Source organism: Capricornis sumatraensis, chromosome 10, assembly GCF_032405125.1.
Source record: "Capricornis sumatraensis isolate serow.1 chromosome 10, serow.2, whole genome shotgun sequence".
In the NCBI taxonomy this organism is placed as follows: Eukaryota; Metazoa; Chordata; class Mammalia; order Artiodactyla; family Bovidae; genus Capricornis; species Capricornis sumatraensis.
The window spans coordinates 89278083-89302036 of record NC_091078.1 but is presented as its reverse complement, the minus strand read 5'-3'; the positions used below and the strand labels follow the sequence as shown (position 1 = coordinate 89302036).

At 36.2% G+C, this 23954-nt stretch overlaps 1 protein-coding gene across 1 annotated transcript in view; it reads right to left on the bottom strand.

Annotated features, from left to right (window-relative positions):
* DNAH12 (dynein axonemal heavy chain 12) overlaps window positions 1-23581 on the bottom strand; it is a 166675-nt gene extending 143094 nt beyond the window's left edge. Inside the window, exons 1-8 of the mRNA XM_068981725.1 lie at window positions 23412-23581; window positions 14821-14902; window positions 14599-14625; window positions 5098-5287; window positions 4413-4485; window positions 3645-3803; window positions 3249-3444; window positions 1493-1681 (exon numbers count right to left, since the gene is read on the bottom strand). Coding sequence (XP_068837826.1) covers window positions 1493-1681; window positions 3249-3444; window positions 3645-3803; window positions 4413-4485; window positions 5098-5287; window positions 14599-14625; window positions 14821-14902; window positions 23412-23581 — 1086 coding nt within the window. The remainder of the gene's footprint in view (window positions 1-1492; window positions 1682-3248; window positions 3445-3644; window positions 3804-4412; window positions 4486-5097; window positions 5288-14598; window positions 14626-14820; window positions 14903-23411) is intronic.
* Window positions 23582-23954: the final 373 nt, after the last annotated feature.

The following is a 23954-nucleotide window of genomic DNA, read 5'->3' as shown; positions in this document are numbered from 1 at the left end:
TATAAGGAATTATGATGTTGAGTGATTATATTAGAAAGCTCTAGAAAGAACACACATCACTTCGATCTTGTCCTTAAGTTCACAACTCAGTAGGGAACATGAAACACATAAAATATCCATTTGTAAATATATATATTTTCATAACTACAACATAAAAATTAATATATATATATTAATTCATAACCACAATAAAAGTTCTAAAAAGAAAAATGTCATCTCAAGCCAGGAAACTTTCTCAAAGAGAAACCACTTTTAACTTACAAAAATTTGGAGGATGAAAAGAAAACAACAAGTTATGTACATATACATTTTGTAGAGCTTATATTCAACTAAAAATGTTTAAAAAGAGCCATATGACATCACCTTTATGGCAGAAAGCAAAGAAGAACTAAAGAGCCTCTTGATGAAAGTGAAAGAGGAGAGTGAAAAAGCTGGCTTAAAACTCAATATTCAAAAAACTAAGATCATGGCATCTGGTCCCATCACTTCATGGCAAATAGATGGGGAAACAATAGAAACAGTGACAGACTTTACTGTTTTGGGGTCCAAAATCACTGCAGATGGTGAATGTAGCCATGAAATTAAAAGACACTTGCTCCTTGGAAGAAAAGCTATGACCAACTTAGACAGCATTTAAAAGAAGAGACATTAGTTAGCCAACAAAGGTCCACCTAGTCAAAGTTATGGTTTTTCCAGTAGTCACATATGAATTTAAGAGTTAGACTATAAAGAAAGCTGAGCGCCGAAGAATTGATGCTTTTGAACTGAAGTGTTGAAGAAGACTCTTGAGGGTCCCTTGGACTGCAAGCAGATCCAGCCAGTCACTTTTAAAGGAAATCAGTCCTGAATATTCATTGGAAGCACTGATGCTGAAGCTGAAGCTCCAATACTTTGGCCACCTGATGTGAAGAACTAACTCACTGGAAAAGACCCTGATGCTGGGTAAGATTGAAGGCAGGAGGAGAATGGGATGATAAAGGATGAGATGGTTGGATGGCATTACCAACTCGATGGACATGAGTTTGAGCAAGCTTTGGGAGTTCGTGATGGACAGGGAAGTCTGGTGTGCTACAGTCCACCAGGTTGCAAAAAGTTGGACACGACTGACAACTGAACTGAACTGAAAGAAATCTGATGAGTAGAGTCACAGATGTAGAAAAAAAGCTTTTGGCTACTAGAGGGTAAGGGGGTGCAGGGATAAATTGAGAGGTTGGGATTGACATATACACACTAATACATATATGTATGTATATGTGTATATTTATATATAATAGATAACTAATGAGGACCTCTGTATAGCACAGGGAACTCTACTCAGTACTCTGTAATGATACACATGGAGAAAGGATCTTTAAAAAAAAAAGTGGATATATGTATATGTATAACTGATTCATTTTGCTGTACAGTTGAAACTAACGACACTGTAAATCAACTATACTTCTACAAAAATTTAAAAAAAAAAGAAACCCAGTGAATAAGGATAAAGACTTACCTGCAGAGCTTCAGCTATTCGCTCAACCAAACCAAAGACAACATCTTCCAAATCTTGAAAAGTAGGATAAAATTCCATTTTATCATCATCAAAGGTCAATTCCATCTTAAATATGGGCAGCCTTTGTTGATCTTCTGGGTCAAAGAGTTTTACAAATCCTTCTACAGTTCTCTTTAAGAGATCTTTTAGCTGCATGATACCGTAAGTTATTACTACTTTAGAAAGTAACAAACCTCTAACTAAAAGTTTAAATCAGTGAGCTATTGCCTATAATTAATTCAGTTTACCAATCCATTTAGTCCTGAAAATTATCTTCATTCAGCACAATATGTTCTTAATACAGTTTAAAATAGAACAATATATGCAAACTTTAATTTTTCTATAGAATATCAACATTCTTAAAATGGCAACTTAGAATCTTCCACATTCTTTAGTAATTTTGTCCCTGGTACATAAATAGTTCCAGAAGACCCAACAGCATGGTAAAGACTGAGGGGTGGAGAGGCCTAAAGCCCAGTTTGGGGGTATCATCAGGTGACGGGCTTCCCTTGTGGCTCAGCTAGTAGAGAATCTGTCTGCAATGCAGGAGACCTGGGTTCCATCCCTGGGTTGGGAAGATACCCTGCAGAAGGGAAAAGCTACCCATTCCAGTATTCTGGCCTGGAGAATTCCATGGACTACTATACAGTCCATGGGGTCACAAAGAATCAGACATGACTGAGCAACTTTCACTTTTCATTTTTACTTTCATGAGGTGATATGTGTTTGGGGCAAGTGAGAGTGATGTACTAAAGCTAGCTCCTACAATTACAAGAGCTAATTGTTAAACATTCAAGAATTCTGTGAGCCGGATACTTAACTCTTGGATGCCTGAAAATCACCATGGTAGGAATATTTATACCATGGAAATTGGCAAACACTACAAATCAGGATTTTTTCTCCTGGAGCATCAGATTTCCAGCATACCGTTACTTGAGAGTGAAGCCACTGGAACTTAGAAATGTGCACTGTAAGTTACTAAAGGATGAGTAATGCTTTCTTATATATAACCAATTATTAGAAATGTAAACAAAGTAGACAAACATAGATTTAAATAACCTTCACAACATTTTTCATCTCTTAACTTCTTATCATATAATCATAGTCCTCTTAAGAGGATAAAGGTAAAAACGAAATCATGTATATTCATTACAGCATTACATATCAGATTCATATATATATATATATATATACACATATATATTACCTTTAAAAAGGCAAAATTTATGGAATCTTTGGAGATCTTTACAAAAAGGAAAACTTTTTATTCAAAACTATTTTTCTAGGGTTATATTTTTACAATAGTAAAAATTCAAGGAGCCAATAAAATAATTGTATAAAATTCATATCCTCTGTCATTTAAAAATGATCAATAACATTTCAAATCAAGATTTTACTAAGAACAAAATGATAATCAATTAACCTAGAATTTCATAAGTTCAAAAATACATTCTCTAGGATAGTCCTTTTATTAATAAAGCTATAGATAATTAGCTTATAGCCTTTCAGCATGAGTCCAGTAATCACCCATAATATTGACACGTAATTCTAGAGTTACCTCTCATTTTACACTGCTTCCAGAAATGAAGTATTGTTCAGTTAAACTAGTAAAGATCTCTCTTACTTTATTTCAAAATAATTATATAGCATTATACCTCATAAAATGCTAAATTAACTTTATTAACATTATCATTTAAAATATACAAAATCTATTTACCTGATTTGACATAAGTGTGGAAACACAGTTATAAAATGCATCCAGTTTCTCAGGTTTAATGCCTTCTAGTGCCTCCTTCTTGGTAAAGAGATTTATAACCTTTGGATACCAAGTGTTCATTATCTTCTCTTCTGCCTTTCTAACTTGTATTGATAAATCATTTCTTAGTGAGTCACAATCAATTGGGCCTTTACTTCTGTTTATGAGAAAAAAAATGATTTAAAGCAAACAAACTGGTCATGATACAAAATGAGTGAAGCAAGTAAGACAAGCTAAAAATTTTTTAATGTAAAAACTCCTATTTATCAGTTATAAAAATTATACAGTCAAAAATATAAAGACTCAAGCAGAAGACATTCAAATTTTAAATGTTAATTAATAAATATGGGATTTTACCTAATTCCAGTTAAGTCTAGCAAAACCATATTGGCAAATGTTGTATAGCCAAGGTCCAGTAACATTTTCATGGTTGGATGAACAATGTGCAAATTAGCTAATATTTGGTTTCTTGTCTGCAGATAGTTAGAATGCCAAGGCTTAGAATAATCCAGGCCTCTGGAAAAGCAAAACACTGCATAAAACAGGATTCAAATGACACATTCTAAATTTTAGTAAGTAATATTTATGGCATAGAATTAGTATCAAAGTGAGAAGACTGGGGATTGAGAAGAGAGAAATGTGGTCAGCAATGGGAAACTTAGTAGATAGGCATGTAACAAAAATACATCAAGATCTTGAGAGTTCATTATCTTCAGAGAGAATAGAGAGATCATTGGTGCGTAAGGAAGGCTGATGGGCCATGCATGAGTTCCTTAACTTCCACTGTACTCTGGCTCAGTCACCCTACATAAACAAACTTGGTCCTTAGGATTAGGGAGCAGAGATGGAGAAATCTGTCTGGCATACTCCAAAGCTTACTTACGAAAGACCAAGTTGAGTTATACATCTATAAAGGTTCTCATAAGTGTATAATCAACAACTAGGTAAGTCCAATGTAGAGGATACATTTAGGGGAGGAAAAAAAACAGTATTACAATTCTTTTACATGTTTTGAAAACACTTTTGAGCTTCATAATTTTAGCCTTGAATGTAAGATTGATCAGTTTATTTTCAGTCTGTAATCAAAACCTAGATGCAGTACTGTTTTTTAAAAGATTTACTCACACAGGGGATTCAGGTAAAGGGCCACCTTCATCTTCAAGCCAATTAATATCAGGTCTCACCAGAACACTTCTCACTAAAAAAAAAAGAAAAACAGTATTTTATAGATAGATAAATACTTCTTGAAAATCTTTGCAAGACCTACTGAAATCAAAGTTTCAACTTTTGAAAATGAGTAGTATAGTTTAATATACATCAAAATTAGTATAAGAAAAAAGTCCCTTTTTTGAAACAAAATTAAGCTTTTGGTACTATTTTGGCCCTACTTTGAAAGTGAATTTAAATACAGTAAAGCTTTAATAAGTCCTCAACTATTTTCATCATACCTACCAAGGTCACTGGCATAATAACTTAAAAAAATTAATCCAATTAAGATTTTCAAAGGTTATTTCTCTAATAAATCTCCCCAGACACACTAATACTTTCTTACAATCCTATAAGTAGCATAACTACAACCATAAAGACAAAGTAAAAAGTTAAAAAACTATTAGTTAATAGGCACATTAAAAATCACAAAAGTGCCCTTAAAAACAGTGTCCATGAATTACAAAGATTTTATTATAGGCTCAAAATTACAACTCTAAAAATATATTCATCTAAACATATAATGTTTATTATTCATATTTCTGCTTTTGATTGGGGTAGGCAGGGGAACAAGTAAGCTTGGTGTGTGTTAAATGCTACTTACCCAAATATCTCTTCATGCTTTTCTCAAAATCATGTGACACCTCGTTTATGAGACTTTGAACAAGTTCTTCTCGTTCCTTCCCTTCCTTCAAAGACTCAGGTACCAACATTAACATGTGATCCAGCCATTCCTGCTGAATAGGTACTATCGGACTACTCTCTACACATTGCTTCAAATAAATATAGTTGAACTGAGAATATAATAAGAAAAAATAAATATTCTAAATGGTGTACCCTTTCAATGATATATGTGCAAATGCAGCACTCTGCAATAAAAATATTATGAAAAATAATATGCTTTTAGAATAAAAATATTTTACCCCAAAGTACAACCTACAAAGAAACTATTTTATATATTGATTTATGATGAGTTCTCTCCAAACTAATGTTTTTAGTATACTCTTCACTTTTCAAGGCAAAACAAAGATCCTTCGCTAACTTAACTATTCCTTCAGTTAACAAATATTCATTAATTCAACAAATATAAAGGTATTGTTCCAAATGCTCAGGATATAGTAGTAAACAAAGCCCCAATCTCTCGGAGATAATATTCTGGTACAATAGCATCATAATATAATTTTATAAATTCTCCCATAACAAAGAGTAGTCTGACAAAAATAGACATAAACAAATGGAAAGATAGTACCTGAGACTGGTAGAGATGTTTTAACATCACAAAAATTTTAATTTGTTCCCCAATTTAATGCAATACCAATAAAAGTATCTATACACATTTTTAAGGAACTGGACAAGTTGAGCCTAAAGTTCAAGTAGAAAAATAAACATGTGAGAATAGCCAAGAAATCCCTGAGAAAGAAAATTTACAAAGAAGAACTTGTCTTAGGAGACATTAAAACATACTATAAAGTCTCCCTAATGAGAATAGTGTGATATAGGTACATGAATAGACCACTGGAAAAAAAAAAAAGAAAGTCCAGAAATAGATACCACACATAGGAAAATGTAGCATATAATAAATGTAGCACCCTAAACCACTGAAGCAAAGATGATTTTAATACATATTTCTGGAACAACGGGTCAGCCATTTGGAAAAAGATTAATTTAACAGATATCTTCCAACATACAGAAGAATAACTTCCACATAGGTTAGGAAATAACTGAAACAATAAAACTATACAAGGCCTAGAAAAAATTGATAAAATTCTTCTACATTTGAGTGTAGGGGAAAACTCCATAACTATGATTCAAATTACAGGTATAGAAAAGAAAAAATAATTAACAAATTCTGACTGCATAAAATTAAAATGCTTTCATGGCAAAAACCCATCATAATAAAAGAGGTCAAAAGATAGCTGACAATCTGGGAGAAAATATGTCTCAAATAAAATGGAAAGAATACTTAAAAATTTAGGAGATGAGTAAAACTTGAGGACATTATGCTAAATGAAATAAGCCAATGACAAAAAATACCTTATGATTTCATTTATATGAGGTATTTAGAGTAGTCAATATGTAAAACAAAAAATAGAATGGTACTTGGCAGGGACTAGGGGGAGAGGAAATGGGGAGTGTTTAATGAGTGTAGAGTTTCAGTTTTGCAAGATGAAAATATTCTGGAGATTGGTGGCACAACAATGTGAAAATACTTAATACCACTGAACAGTATACTTTAAAATAGTTAAGATGGTAAATTTTATGTTATATGTGTTTTATTACAATTTTTTAAAGTTTACATAAAAATTAGGGTAAAATACATAGAAAAATGAACAAGAGATATGAACCACAATTTCACAATAAAAATGTTAACAAAAATAGCTCTTAACCGTATGAAAAGGTGTTTGATCTTCGTAATTAGAGAAAGCAAATTTAAACTACATTGAAAAAAAAAAACTACATTGAGATACCATTTGTCACCTTTCAGAATGACAAAAAATAAAAAATATGACCCCTATATTCTGTGGTAAGACTATGGTGAATCAAGCACTCTCACAAGCTGCAAGTAGGAACATAAACTGGTACAAACCTTCTTGAGAGAAATTTTGCAGTTTCTAACTAAACTACAGATTGATCCAGAAGTCTCCCTTCTAGAAATTGAAAACATACCTCCAACAGTATGAAAACACACTTACACAAGGTTATTCATAGCAACAGAATGCTAGAAATATTTGAGAGAAGCTGAATAAATAACACACTGGTGTGTTCTGTGCAGCAATAAAAATGAGTGAGGAAATCAAGTCAGCGCATCTTAAGCCTTAAACGTACACAATGTTAGGTGTAGATTACATCTCAATAAAGCTGGGAGAAAATGTAGTTCTCTATAAATGTATATGGGGGGATTTCTGGGGTGTACTGTGAAGTTAAAATGCAAAAGAATATAGTATGATGCATTTTGTGTAAGATAAAAAGGAAAATAAGAACATTTATCTATTTCTTCATGAAATATTAAACACAGAAAGGATAAACCAGAAATCAACATCATCAGTTATTTTAAAGGGAGTAGGTTGCAACAGAGAGAAAGTACTGGGGGGAGGAACAGGGTAGAAGGATGAAGGATGCGTCTTTGAGTATAGATTTGGATGCAGTTCTGACTTTAAAATATGCTATTATTTCACACACTTAAAAACATGAATAAAGAAAATTAGTAAGGATGAGAGGAAAAAGCCAAAATGAAAGAGAAAGAAACAAATGAACCTAAATGGATTTCAAATTAAAAACATAGCCACATTGAAAGGAATATAGAACTAATCAAACTAATTTTAGAACACAGTATTTTGATATATGCCTTCAAGCTAAGTACATAAAACTATAGACAAATATTGAACTACAGTGAGTAGATTTTTCTCACATGAGTTAGCAATTTAAAAACTGTTTACCTGTGTTATAGAACTTAGTAAAATAAGTAAATATATTATGGTTCATGAAATTCACATTTCTGAATGTGAGAAAAGGGAGTAACAAACATGCAAAGAAGGAAGGCTAGAACTCGGTGGTTTTGAATTGGAATAGGAGGCATCAACATAAACTCAAGGCTTTCAAGATAGACAGATGACAGAGGGAAGGACAGATGGGTAGATAGGTAGATAAATAATTTCTTGGCTCTTTCTGTTGAAGGAACCAAGAACCAACTACATCTCAGTTACATAGTTTACACTGATGCCCCAATTTCTAAATACCATTCTCTACTAAAAGAGATCCAAGAATCCTTGGAGAAATGATTATTTCAGGATTAGAACAGGAAAATTACCGTATAAGGCTGGAACATCTTATTGTGTTGATGGGATAAGCTAAAAAGAACATAAGAGGCAACATGATGTGCTCCCAGTGGCCAAATTTGGGGCAGCTGAACATCAAAATAGATGACAATAACAACATGTTAAATTCGATAGCTAAAATAAGACTCCACAGCCCACACATGCTAAGTTGCTTCAGTTGTGTCCAACTCTTTTTGACCCTTTGGACTGTAGCCCACAAGGCTCCTCTATCCATGGAATTCTCCAGGCAAGGATACTGGAGTGGGTAGTCATTCCCTTCCCCAGGAGATCTTCCCAACCCAGGTATTGAACCCACGTCTCTTACATCCCCTGCATTAGCAGGCAGGTTCTTTAGCATTAGCTCCATCTGGGAAACCCATAGCCCATATACTGATATATAAATGAATGAGTGAAGAAAGAAAAAAGACCACGTTCTTCCTTAATACAAAATTCCAACTAAAAAACATACAAAGAATGGTAAGAAAATTACTATCTGGCAACCACCATAGTAATCATTGTTGCAGGCAAGAATGTTACTATTATGAGAACAAGTGAATATACAGGAGGATACTTTGTACTCTTTTTACAATTTTTTATTAGTCTGAAATTATTTCAAAATAAGAAGTTTTTAAGGAATGGCGTGGTTGGACATTTTTTCATCTAATTTAAAGTATTTTTCAATTAGTTGCTTGCACAAAAATTTTTCTAGAGGGTTATTTTCTATGTCTATTCCACTAATACGCTGCTTGATCTTAAAAGTCTTGTGGTGGTCCCCAATCTCTTATCAGACTGACTCTGTCTAGTTGTGAACCTGATCTTCTCCTCACTCTTTCTCTTTCCTCTTTCCCTAGGTGACTTCACCTAGTCTCATCACCATAAACTGTATATGTTGATGTGTTCTAAATCTTTATCTCTAGAACTCAGTTCTTTCTGAAATACTCAGCATAGCCAAAAGACATCCCTTGATCTCCTAGTTTCTAATCAGATTAGAAAATAGATCAGAAACTCAGTTTTCTGATCTGAGTCTCAGCCATCTCAATAAACAGCACCAATTACCCCATAATATATATAGAAGGAAGAATGTATATTCCAGTTGTAAGCATTCTTCCTTCAGCAAAGAGATGTCTGATTTTTCTAAGTGAAACCACGTGCTTCAAAGTTTCTTTTGAAAACTTCCTACTTTAGGTCCCCACTGTAGTCTCTTCATACTTCTGTCACAATACCTGTTGTATTTAATTGAACATAATTATTTATATTTTTTAATTCAACAAGCATTTATTGAGTATCCACTATTGCTAGGAGAAATATCAATAACCTCAGATATGCAGATGACACCACCCTTATGGCAGAAAGTGAAGAGGAACTTAAAAGCCTCTTGATGAAAGTGAAAGTGGAGAGTGAAAAAGTTGGCCTAAAGCTCAACATTCAGAAAATAAAGATCATGGCATCCGGTCCCATCACTTCATGGGAAATAGATGGGGTAACAGTGGAAACAGTGTCAGACTTTATTTTTGAGGGCTCCAAAATCACTGCAGATGGTGACTGCAGCCATGAAATTAAAAGACACTTACTCCTTGGAAGAAAAGTTATGACCAACCTAGATAGTATATTCAAAAGCAGAGACATTACTTTGCCAACTAAGGTCCATCTAGTCAAGGCTATCTATGGTTTTACTTTGCCGACTAAGGTCCGTCCAGTCAAGGCTATGGTTTTTCCTGTGGTCATGTATGGATGTGAGAGTTGGACTGTGAAGAGAGCTGAGCGCCGAAGAATGGATGCTTTTGAACTGTGGTGTTGGAGAGGACTCTTGAGAGTCCCTTGGACTGCAAGGAGATCCAACCAGTCCATTCTGAAGGAGATCAGCCCTGGGATTTCTTTGGAAGGAATGATGCTAAAGCTGAAACTCCAGTACTTTGGCCACCTCATGCGAACAGTTGACTCATTGGAAAAGACTCTGATGCTGCGAGGGATTGGGGGCAGGAGGAGAAGGGGACAACAGAGGATGAGGTGGCTGGATGGCATCATTGACTCGATGTGACATGAGTCTGAGTGAACTCCGGGAGTTGGTGACGGACAGGGAGGACTGGCGTGCTGCAATTCATGGGGTCGCAAAGAGTCGGACATGACTGAGCGATTGAACTGAACTGAACTGAACATAGTTGTTAAAGACACAAAGATGTTCAAACAGAAGCAATTCCTAGCCTCAAAACTAGAAAATAGATCACTGTAATACATAAAAAGATCAAGGGGATACCTAAAACAATGTGCTAAGTAAAATAACAAAAATAAGCAGTGTATTAACATAATAGGAGCAAATAAGAAGCCATCTATCCAAACCCATTGGAATAGGGTAGACTCCCTGGGGATGATAACTGAGCTGAAGTAGATACCGCCGGGTAAAAGGAAGCATGGATGGTGAGAGGATGTGCCAGGCAAAAGCAGTGTGGTGAGAAATGATATATTTCCTCAAGGATGAATAAGCCAGTCTGTGCTGGTGAAGCGTAAGATACGATAGAGAGAGTGGCAAGAGGAGAGGCAAGAGGCTAGGTAGGAGTCACATTACAGAAAGCTTTGCATGCACGTTAAGATTTAATTCTATAGGTTACGGGAAGCCACTGATGGCTGCTAGAGTCAAGGCAAAAGATGAAGGCCCAGTCTAAGGCTAGGGCAAGAAGAGGACTAATTGGAAAAATATTCGTAGTATTCAGGGACTAACTATATGGCAGGTGGGCAATGGGAAAGGGGAAAAAGAAGTTAAGACACTGGTGCTTCAATCATGAGTGACTGGATAAATAGTGATAATTAGAATAAAGAATAAAGAGGAATAGAAGTATTATGGAAGAAACTGATAAGTTCATTTTTTCCTGACATGTTGAATTTGAGGTATTTGTGCATCAGAATCTATGGGAGTCATCAAAATATGAAAGGTACTTGAAATAAGAAGAGAATCATCCAGGAAGATTCAAGGAAAACTAGCAAGCCACAGTCAACAAGGAAGAGAAACCCATGAAGATGACAGGGAAACAACATTTAAAGAAACAGAAAAATAAGTATAAAGGCATTTAAAAGAAATGAATATTCAGCAGTGTCAAAAGTCAGCTAGAATTGTCACTATTTCTTTTTTAGCCATTCTAATGGGTACGTAGTGATTAACTTGTCATAATTTTAATTTACATTTCCCAAATAGTTAATGATATTGAGCATCTGGTGTGCTTATTTGCCATCCATATATCCTCTTTGGTAAAATGTCTATCCATGTCTTTTACTCATTTTCTAACTGGATTATTTTTATACTATTGAGTTTTGAGAGTTCTTAAATATTTTAAATCCAAATCCTTTGTTGGATATGTGATTTGTCAAAAAGTTATTGCAGTATGTAGCATGTTTTTTCATCTTCTTAACAGAGTCTTTCACATAGAATAGTTTTTAATTTTGATGACATATATTGTTGTTGTTTTAGTCACTAAGTCGCGTTCGACTCTGCAACCCCATGGATTATAGGCCGCCAGGTTCCTCTGTCCATGGAATTCTCCAGGCAAGAATACTGGAATGGGTTGCCATTTTCTTCTCCATGATGACATATAATTTAGTGGTTTATCCATGGATTGTGCTATTTAAAATTGAGGTATAGTTGATTTACAATATATATTAATTTCAAATATACCACATAATGATTAAAAAATTTTATAGATTACACTCCATTTAAAGTTTTTATAAAATATTAGCAATATATATTCCCTGTGTTGTACAGTGTATCCTTATAGCTTTTGTATATACAGTAGTTTGTACCTCTTAATCCTCTACCCCTGTCTTGCTCCTCCTCCCTTTCCTCTCCCCACTGGCAACCACGATTTCGTTCTCTTTATCTGTGAGTCTGTTTCTGTTTCGTTGTGTTCCCTCGTTTGTTTTTTTAGATTCCACGTATAAGTGAAAGTATACAATATTTATCTTTCTCTGCTTGACTCATTTCACTTGGTGATGTAAATGGAAATTTTTCATTCTTTTACATGGCTATCGTAAATAATACTATTGTGAACATTAGAGTGCATTTATCTTTTTGACTTAGTGTTTTTGTTTTCTTAGGGTGTATACCCAGAAATGGAATTGCTGGGTCATATGGTAGTTCTATTTTTTAGTTTTTTGAAGAACCGCCGCAGTTTCCCATAGTGGCCACACAAATTTATGTTCCCACCAGCAGTGTACAAATGTTCCCTTTTCTCTGCATCCTCACCAACATTGGTTGTTTGTGGTCTTTTTAATGACAGCCATTCTGACAGGTATGACATGATATCTCATTGTGGTTTTCATTTATATTTCTCTGATGAGTGAATGATGAACAAGTATTGAGCATGTTATCATGTGCCTATTGGCCATCTGTATGTCTTCTTTGGAAAAACGTCTACTCAGGTCTTCTGCCCATTTTTCAATCAGGTCTTTAAAAATATTTATTTACTTGGTGGCATCAGGTCTTAACTGTGGCGTGTGGGCTTAGTTGCCCCACTGCATGTGGGATCTTAGTTCTCGGCCCAGGGATTGAACTCGTGTTCCCTGCATTGGAAAGCAGATTCTTAACCACTGGACAAGCAAGGAAGTCCCAGGCTGTTTATTTTTTTGATATTGAGTTGTATGAGCTGTTCATATGCATTATCAGTCACATAATTTGCAAATATTTTCTCCCATTCAGTAGGAATGTTTTCATTTTGGTGATGGTTTTGTGGTGCCAAAGTTTTTAAGTTTAATTAGGACCTATTTGTTTATTTTTGCTTTTGCTTTCTTTGCCGTAAGAGATAGATCCTAAAAAATGTTGCTGTTCTTTACATTAATGAGTATTCTGCCTATATTATCTTCTAGGAGTTTTAAGGTTTCCAGTCTTACATTTAGGTCCCTAATATGAATTATGCTTTGATGTCATGTCTAAGAATTCTCTGCCTACTCCTAGATATTCTTCTAAAAGTTTAATAGTTTTGCTTTACATTTAAATCTATGATCAATTTTTAGTTAATTTTCGTTCAAGGTGCAAAGTTTAGGCTGAGGTTTGAAGGTTCTTGTTGTTTATTTCTTTCATTGTTTTCTTTTTTAATGAGGTTCCAATTGCTCCACTCCATTTGTTGAAAAGATTATCCTTTTTCCATTGAACTGATTTTTTGCACTTCTATCAGAAACAACTGTTTATAGCTGTGGGTCTATTTCTGAGTCATCTATTCTGTTACATTGATAACAAGTATTCAATTATGTAAAAATAAAAGGTTTTAAAAAGTTACCTGGAGGTCTAGGGAGAGAAATATTGGAAAAACATCCTTTTGGTTTGGCAACTAGTGGTCATTAGTGAAATTAGTGATGAAGTGGTGAAGTTCTTAGAAGCCAGGTTGCCAAGAGCAGTGGCTTTAAGCATGAATGATTATTTTATACCCAGGTACCTACTTTGGATTGTAAGACACTAAAGGCAAAAACTGTAGATGAAAAAATGAGGATGTTAAACACATACACCCAAAAATAACTTGCCATTCACCCAGCCTCACATTAAATATTTATAAATGTTTTGGAGTTGTTTTTACTAGGGTTCTTACACCTAGTAAAGGGAAAAATCCACAACCAAAGTCTCTAGAAAAGTTGTGAGGCAGAGGAAGGAGAGGAACACTTTAAAAGACAGAAAAACTTGAAATAGCTAAAATGAGGTTCTTCCAAAGATAAGCAGTCGGTAGGAAGGTACTCTTAGTCCTCTATCCTGAGGGGGAAATTTAAGGGATTTAGAAAGCCTGTAGCCCCATTTGGGAATATGCTTCATATATTTCTCTTCTGTGTAACCAGCTCCATAACTTTCCATATCCTTTACTGCTAAATAAATTTTACATGTTATCATCTTTCCAACAAGCATGTCACGGTTGCACTTTGTCACCCATGCACTCAGTGTCTTTTTTTTTTTTTTAATTTCTGTCATCTAGCATGTGAGTAGAACACAATAAATTCTAAATAAGTAGTCATCATTACATCAATATCAGCACAATAAAAATGGAAATGCATTTCCTTTATAACTACCACTTTGAATATTTTTTTCTTTGGGATAAGAACAAAAAAAATATTTACAATTAATCCTCAAATAATGAATGGCAACGAGAACGTAACTTGTAAAACCTGCATTGTCATCATGACATGCTTGTTCCCTTAGGCAAAGGAGATAATCTGCTTCTAAATTCTTCTCTAGGATGGAATATAGCAGGTGGTCTTAGAAGGAACTGCTTTGTAACAGTTTGAACATTTTCAAAACAAGAAATATAAAAAATTCAACTCACTCCTTTCTTTTTAATTTCACTGGTCATCTGTCAAAGCAAACAAATAAGATATAATTAAATCAAGAAAGTTTTTAAAGTAATTTTACTATTTTTAATAAAAACATAAAAAGTTTTAAATATATGCATTATTCTTTAAAAATACTACTTATATTGACATTGACTTAAAACAATAGTTAAAATAGTATATCATTAACAGTTTTTAAAGAGAAAATATAAACCTACAGTTGGAGGATAATCTGGCTCTGGTGATGAAGATGTTCTTTTACCCAGTGTTCTGTCTAAATTCCTTTTGGCTCCTTCAATTCTGAAATTTACAGTTAGAAAAATGTATGACTGTCTTGAATGTAACATTAAGATATATTAAAACATTATTATTTGATTATTTTTCAATTATACTTAAGAGATATTCAAGGGTTCTTTATCTTACTTTTCTATAAAAAAAATCTCAATTACCATTATCAATTAGTCTTTAATTTTCATATTTATGTGTAATATAAAAGGAGACTATAAATAATAGCCCATAATTTTCAATTATAACCTCACAATTTTTAAGTTAATCTGATATGGGCCCTTATATGTATTATCTCTATTCAAACATCACCTTGTCAGATATCTCCCTTACCCTTACTAAGTAGCACGTCCTTCACTATCCATCCTCTTTATCCTCACTTTCCTTGCTTCATACTGCTTGGCACCACTTGACATATTATGTGTTGTAAACCATTTTATTCATTGCCTTATCCTCGATACCCAGAACAGTATCTGGCACATAATCAGTCAGTTCAGTCCCTCAGTCGTGTCTGACTCTTTGTGATTCCATGGACTGCAGCAAGCCAGGCATCCCAACTCCCGGAGTTTACTCAAACTCATGTCCATTGAGTTGGTGATGTCATCCAACCATCTCATCCTCTGTCATCCCCTTCTCCCCCTGCCTTCAATCTTTCCCAGCATCAGGGTCTTTTCAAATGAGTCAGTTCTTTGCATCAGGTGGTCAAAGTATTGGAGTTTCAGCTTCAGCATCAGTCCTTTCAATGAATATTCAGGACTGATTTCCTTTAGATTTGACTGGTTGGATCTCCTTGCAGTCCAAGGGACTCTCAAGAGTCTTCTCCAACAACACAGTTCAAAAGCATCAATTCTTCGGCGCTCAGCTTTCTTCACAGTCCAACTCTCACATCCATACATGACCACTGGAAAAACCATAGCTTTGACTAGACAGATCGTTGTTGGCAAAGTAATGTCTCTGCTTTTGAATATGCTGTCTAGGTTAGTCATAACTTTTCTTCCAAGGAGCAAGCGTCTTTTAATTTCATGGCTGCAATCACCATCTGCAGTGATTTTGGAGCCTAAAAAAATAGTCTGTCACTGTTTCCCATCTATTTGTCATGAAGTGATGGGACCAGATGCCATGATCTTAGTTTTCTGAATGTTGAGCTTTAAGCCAACTTTTTCACTCTCCTCTTTCAGTTTCATCAGGAGGCTCTTTAGTTCTTCCTTGCTTTCTGCCATAAGGGTGGTATCATCTGCATATCTGAGGTTACTGATATTTCTCCTGGCAATCTTGATTCCAGCTTGTGCTTCACCCAGCCCAGAGTTTTTCATGATGTACTCTGCATATGTTAAATAAGCAGGGTGACAATATACAGCCTTGACGTACTCCTTTCCCTATTTGGAACCAGTCTGTTGTTTCATGTCCAGTTCTAACTGTTGCTTCCTGACCTCCATACAGATTCCTCAGGAGGCAGTGTATTCCCATCTCTTGGTATTCCTATCTCTTGAAGAATTTTCCAGTTGTGATCCACAGGGTCAAAGGCTTTGGTAGAGTCAATAAAGCAGAAATAGATGTTTTTCTGGAACTCTCTTGGTTTTTCAATGATTCAGCGGATGTTGGCAATTTGATCTCTGATACCTCTGCTTTTTCTAAATCCAGCTTGAATATCTGGAAGCTCATGGTTCATGTACTGCTGAAGCCTGGCTTGGAGAATTTTGAGCATTACTTTGCTAGCATGTGAGGTGAGTGCAATTGTGCAGTAGTTTGCACATTCTTCGGCATTGCCTTTCTTTGGGATTGGAATGAAAACTGACTTTTCAGTCCGATGGCCGCTGCTGAGTTTTCCAAATTTGCTGGTATATTGAGTGCAACACTTTCACAGCATAATCTTTCAGGATTTGAAATAGCTCAACTGGAATTCCATCACCTCCACTAGCTTTGTTCGTAGTGATGATTTCCAAGGCCCACTTAACTTCGCATTCCAGGATGTCTGGTTCTAAGTGAGTGATCATACCACAGTGATTATCTGGGTCATGAAGATCTTTTTTGTATAGTTCTTCTGTGTAGTCTTACCACCTCTTCTTAATATCTTCCGCTTCTGTTAGGTCCATACCATTTTTGTCCTTCATTGTGCCCATCTTTACATGGAACATTCCTTTTGTATCTCTAACTTTCTTGAAGAGAGTTCTAGCCTTTCCCATTCTATTGTTTTCCTCTATTTCTTTGCACTGATCACTGAGGAAGGCTTTCTTATCTCTCCTTGCTATTCTTTGGAACTCTGCATTCAAATGGGTATATCTTTCCTTTTCTCCTTTGCCTTTTGCTTCTCTTCTTTTCACAGCTATTTGTAAGGCCTCCTCAGACAGCCATTTTGCTTTTTTGCATTTCTTTTTCTTGGGGATGATCTTGATCCCTGGCACATAAATAGGTGCTCCATAAACAATTTTGAATGTAACAATTTATTCTCCATAAAATATAACTTCTTTAAATGAAATTATATTATCATATAATCCACTCATCTGTCACCAAATAAATACTTACTGAATGTTTATATATGCAAGATATCCTACTAGGCTTTATTAAAATATTGCAGTGAGAAATTTCAAGGAATTTATAATCTGAAAGGGTGGGAGGATAAGATCAGGACGCCATATAAAAAGGGTGGGCGGGGGGGAAGTATGAGACACTGATGGTTCAGAGGAGGGACAAGTTCACTCTATCAGAAGGCATCTATGAGGGCTATGTGAACAAGTTAGCATTTGCTATTAGCTTGAAATGAAGAAGAGGATCATAGGTGATGAAGTTTTCTTGGGCAGATAGATCTGAACAGACAAAGACCCTAAGAAACAGGGAGACAAGACATCAATTAAAGGCAAAAACTGAGAATAAGCTGTCCAATCTGCCCAGAAGTTATGGAACAGATGGAGATAAGTTTGCAGAAGCAGATTGGAATATCTAGCTAAGAGTATCAAATAGCAAGCTTTTAAATTTAGTAGACAGTGGGGAGTTACTGAGGTTTTTTTTTTTTTTAAAGCATCGGAACATATTTAGGAAAACAAATTTACCAGTTTATAAAGGCTAAATACACTAGAAGAGAGGGCCAAAGCAGAAAGTATATAGGAAAAGAAAAGAGACCCAAGAAAGAAGACTGGAGGATGGGCCAAGCATGACAGGAATGATGAAGAACAATTGAAGGAGGCAAAGCAGTCATGGTCAGAGGCAAAAGGAGATCCGGAAACTGAAGGAAAGGATGACCACCAGAACCACATAAGCCCAAACTAGTAAACGCCATAGACAAATATCTGTTCTGCTCACTACTCTATCCATACCACCTAGTGTCCATCAAGGTCAATAAATACCTGTAGAACGGATGATCAGAATAGTGGATTTGGGAAAGATTCTGCATGTCTAGTTCAGTACCTTATTTGCTGTGTGAATACTCTCAAAAATATCAAACTGTACCCCAGGATGACTGAGGGGAGATGATACTCATCATTTTCTGAGGTAGCCCAACTTATTGCCATATTCTTAGAAACAAATTTCTTATATTGAGCTGTATGCTTTTAACTTCTATACTCTGGAGCTATATATACAAAAAACAAAATCACATTCCTCTTCTATATTACCCCTCCAAAACTTAGTGATACGTATTCAGTTCCTTTGACCATTCCTGTCAATAAGTTGCCATTTATGACAACTTTATCACATCCTAGGCATTGGCTTCATTGACTATGCTAAAGCCATTAACTGTGTGGATCACAACTAACCGTGGAAAATTCTTAGACATGGGAATACCAGACCACCTTACCTGCCTCCTGAAAAATCTGTATGCAGGTCAAGAAGCAACAGTTAGAACTGGACATGGAACAAAGGACTGGGAAAGGAGTTCAAAACTGGGAAAGGAGTACATCAAGGGTGTATATCGTCACCCTAATTATTTAACTTATATACAGAGTATATCACGTGAAATGCCAGGCTGGATAAATCACAAGTTGGAACCAAGACTTCTGGGAGAAATATCAACAACCTCAGATATGCAGATGATACTACCCTTATGGCAGAAAGGGAAGAGGAGCTAAAGAGTCTTTTGATGAGGGTGAAAGAGGTGAGTGAAAAAGATGGCTTAAAACTCAACACATTAAGAAAACTAATATCATGGCATCCAGTCCCATCACTTCATGGCAAATAGATGGGGAAAAAGTAGAAACGGTGGCAGATTTCATTTTCTTGGGCTCCAAAATCACTGCAGACAGTGACTGCAGCCATGAAATTAAAAGATACTTGCTCCTTGGAAGAAAAGCTATGACAAACCTAGACAGCATATTAAAAAGCAGAGGCATCACTTTGCCGACAGAGGTCTGTATAGTCCAAGCTATGGTTTTTCCAGTGGTCGTGTACGGATGTGACAGTTGGACCATAAAGAAGACTGTGTGCTGAAGAACTGATGCTTTCAAACTTGGGGCTTGGAGAAGACTCCTGAGAGTTCCCTGGACAGAAAGAAGATCAAACCAGTCAATCCTAAATGCAATCAACCCTGATTATTCATTGGAAGGGCTAATGCTGAAGCTGAAACTCCAATACTTTGGCCACCTGATGTGAAGAGCCGACTCACTGGAAAAGACTCTGATGCTGGGAAAGATTGAAGGCAAAAGGAGAAGAGGGTGGCAGAGGATGAGATGGTTAGATAGCATCACCGACTCATGAATCTGAGCAAACTCACAGACAGTAAAGAACAGGGAAGCCTGGCATGCTGCAGTCCATGGGGCCGCAAAAAGTCAGACACAACCTAGCGACTGAACAACAACAGGCCCTGACTTAAGATCTTTATAAAAGTGGATCTCATTTAACTCTCATAGAAACCCTACAAGACAACCACTATATTCCCATCTTACAGATAGGAAGAATAAGATAAGTAAACTTACCTGACTTGCCATAAGTAAAATTACCTGACAGCTTATTACATTGCTAATAAGCTACAGAGATGGAATATGAATTCAGGCCTGTCTAATGCCAGAGTCTATACTCTTCCCCATTAAACAAGTCACTTCTCTTCAAATTAGGCAGTTTCACGACTTCTCACTCTCCTCATTAGCTATAATGGTTTATCAATGTCCCTCTTAAAATATAAGCCAAGAATTCCAGATATTGCTTGATCAGTGCAGAGTGAAAATTTTTCTCTTCCACATTCTAGACATTCTTCATTTACTAAAACAGTATAAAACTGAATTAGATTTCTTGAGTAGCTTCATTTCCCTGTTGAGTTTTATGAAGCCTGACTAAATTAAATTCCAAAGGCTTTCTCACATGGAGTAGAAAACATACTTGGAATATCCTTCTTCCTATTTTCTTTGTTAATTGTCAAGGCCCAGGCCAGACATCCCTTTATCTGTCACTATCTCCCTGAGCAGCCTTGCTCTCAATAATCAATGCTTTCAAGGACTTTGCCTTATCCTTATCCAGTTGGCACTAGCTACCTTGTACTGTAACAATCCCAAGATAAATATGTCTAACTTCCTTGAGCTCTTTATATATAAATACCACTCTTTAATATAGCAATAATTTTCTGGAGTGTGTTTTCTCCTTCTGCTATAAATAATCAATTTTGAAAAAAAGAGCTGAGAAGAATATAAGAAGGAGCCTTTTCACTCCCTGTTTTTCCTTTTTGTGTTCACAATCAAAAGCAGATAAACAAAACTGGATAATTTCAAAGGACCGTGTGAGAGACTACATGTGGTAAAGAAGAGAAAGGTTGGTCTGAATCAAGAGGTAGACAGTGGCCAAGGAAGAAGTGTCTCATCCCTGGAAATCTGGAAAGCTACAGAATAATTTTCTATCTTTGCTCAGTCAAGTGTTCCCAGGACCTGCTTCTAGCAGGGGGCCCAGTTCTGCCCAGGATTCCTTATATCCCACTTTATTCCCAGAACTCTGTCTACAGACCTCATCTGATTCTACTCTTCCCCAGGTCCCTGATACTCTAGTGGCATTGACAATTTGTCAGCTCCTAAAACACACTGAAAGCATTCCCATTTCAGGGCTTTCATGCTTGCTATCCCCTTTGCTGGAGTGGTGTTCCCATGTTCATTTAAATGACAAGCTTCTTACTCTTTAAATCTCTAAATATCATGTCTACAGGACTTACCTGCAATGTTCCTAGAAACACTTTCTCTATCCCACTGTTTTATTTCTTCACAGGATCTATCACCATCTAAAGGATTAATATAATCTTTTTATTTTTTATTTTTATTGTGTTTACTATCTGCCTCCTCCTACCAGAATATAAGCTTCTGAAAAGACTACAGTCCTTTATGTTGTATTCTCTATGGTCTTTCTAGTAACAAGCACAGTGTCTGTGAATCAGTAGATACTTAATATCTGTTAAACAGATGTAAGAGAAATATGCATTATAGAAAGGGTTAAAGCTGCACAAAAGGGATTAGGATAAGGATTTCCAGAGAAAGTGATTCAAAACCTAAGCCTTGAATAAACAGTATAAGTATTCAGGCAGAAAAATAATCTCCAGTGAATAAAATGTGAGGAAACAACTGCGAAATTCCTTTTTCACTAAATGTAAAAAATATAATATATTCATGGAACTTCAAGTAGTTCAACATGACACTCTTGAGATTATGAAAGGTTCTGGAGCAAGAACAACATGTAACTCCTAAGGAACTCCTTTTTTCTCCAGTCTAAGTCTACTGAAACATTGATCAGAGTCTTAGAAATGAAAGGGGTAAAAAGTATCTAACAATATCTATACTACCATTAATATACTTTATACATTTGGATTTAAATATGATTAGAAGATTGACTGACTAATAAAAATGTAATTCTAAAGAAGTTATATGATTAATGGCGGTGGTGGTTTAGTTGCTAAATTGTGTTCAACTTTGGTACCATCAACTGTAGCCCACTCTTGCACCATGGACTGTAACCCATCAGGGTTCTCTGTCCATGGGATTTTCCTGGCAAGAATACTGGAGTGAGTTGCCATGCCCTCCTCCAGGGGATCTTCCAGATCCAGGGATCAAACTCGAGTCTTGTGTGTCTCCTGTGCTGCAGGCGGATTCTTTATCTGTTGAGCCATCAGGGAAGCCCCTAACTTATTTTAACTAGCAGCAAAATGATCATAACAATATAACAGAGAGAAAAATGTAGTCAGTTGTGAAAATATGTATAAAGGAGGCAGACCAAAAAGGGAAAGTGAATTCAGAAGGATAAGCAGAAATCCACCAGAGAGAAATTCCCTGTTTTATAGTTCAGTGTCAAGTTCACATCTGACAGGTGAGCTCAACGTTTTTTTCTTATTTATTCCCAGAGTCCAGCAGAGTCAGGTACCTACCATGAGTTGAATGAACCATCCTTATCACAGCCTTTGGTAGCTGGTGCCAACATTATCAGAGAAGACAATGGCACCCCACTCCAGTACTCTTGCCTGGAAAACCCCATGGGCAGAGGAGCCTGGTAGGCCGCAGTCCATGGGGTTGCTACAAGTCGGACACGACTGAGCGACTTCCCTTTCAATTTTCACTTTCACGCATTGGAGAAGGAAATGGCAACCCACTCCAGTGTTCTTGCCTGGAGAATCCCAGGGACGGGGGTGGCTGGTGGGCTGCCGTCTATGGGGTCGCACAGAGTCGGACACGACTGAAGCGACTTAGCAGCAGCAGCCTACATTATCTGTGTGTTTTTGTTAATTTGTTTTTTGTCTGCGCTGGGTCTTCGTTGCCATGCCCAGGCTTTCTCTAGTTGTGGTACGTGCACTTCTCATTGTGGTGGCTTCTCTTGTTAAAGAGAAGAGCTCGTGGGCTGCAGCAGTTTTGGTGAGTGGGCTTAGTACTTGTGGCACACAGGCCTAGTTGCCCTGCAACATGGGAAATCTTCCCAGACTAGGGATCAAACCCATGTCCCCTGCATTGGCAGGCGAATTCTCAACCACTGGAAGACCAGGGAAGTCCCTAAATTAGTTTTAATTTCCACTAAATTGGAGGGGAAAGGGCAGGATGTTAGACTCTATTTTCTTCTGTATAGAAAAAAATTTTAAGTACAAGTAGTTTCAACATTTTTTACTAAGTGTTTGCTCAAGGGCAATGCTATTTGTAGAGGCCCAGTAACTTGCTTTTACTTTCAGGAACCAGTATGGTTATCATATATCATGAGGAGGAATAGTGTGGTGTTCAAAGTATGTGAACTCTAGGACTAGACTGTCTGGATCCAAATCCAAGTTGTGAGACCTTCAGGCAAGTTACTTTTCTGCACCTCGGTTCACTCATCTACAAATAGCAGTAACAAGAGTAACCATCTTATAGGGCTGTTGTGAGAAGTATATGTAAAACAATAAAAACAATGCTTAGAATAAACACTGTAAGCACTGTACAACATTTATTCTCATTACTATTACTTTTTCAATTGTTTTCCTAATTGAATTTGAAGATGGTATTTTGCTCATGAACAACCGAAATAGTTAAGACGTTTTAGGAGTGTGCAAACACTGATTATTTCACTCAAATTCCAAACAAGGATTATTTACTAATGTGCTACTTACACTAACTGATTAATTGTCTTCTGCTGCTCCTTGGATCTTCTGTAACTCAGCAACTTACTTTGTGCTGGTGTGTCAACACCTATGTCTTCAGGGGGACGAACAATGGGAGGTAACTTCAAGTTCAGAGCCTCTTTTTCTGCTGCAATGGCAGCTTTGTTTGGATCTGACATCTTGGTCCCCTAAAGATTAAAATACTCTGTACTGTGAAGAGAAAAAGTCCATAAAGCCATTATTGTAAAAGCTAGTCTCAATATATTTATAACATATCTTACATATCAATATCAAAAGTTCTAGTTCTCTTCCTATCTTCCTCCCAAGAATGGCAGTTGAGATAAATGGATAGGGATTCCTGTTAGAGTCCTACAATTCACTGCTGTAAAGAAATGAAGCTGTCCCTTGCCTGTAAGTGAGGGCTTCCTCATGGATGAAATTATGGAACTGGATTAGATGCTCTCTAAATACCCTTACAGTTCTGAAATTTTGAGTTCAAATTTTCCCTCAAATGCAAATCACAGCAACACAATCCAGCTGTCGAGGTATAAT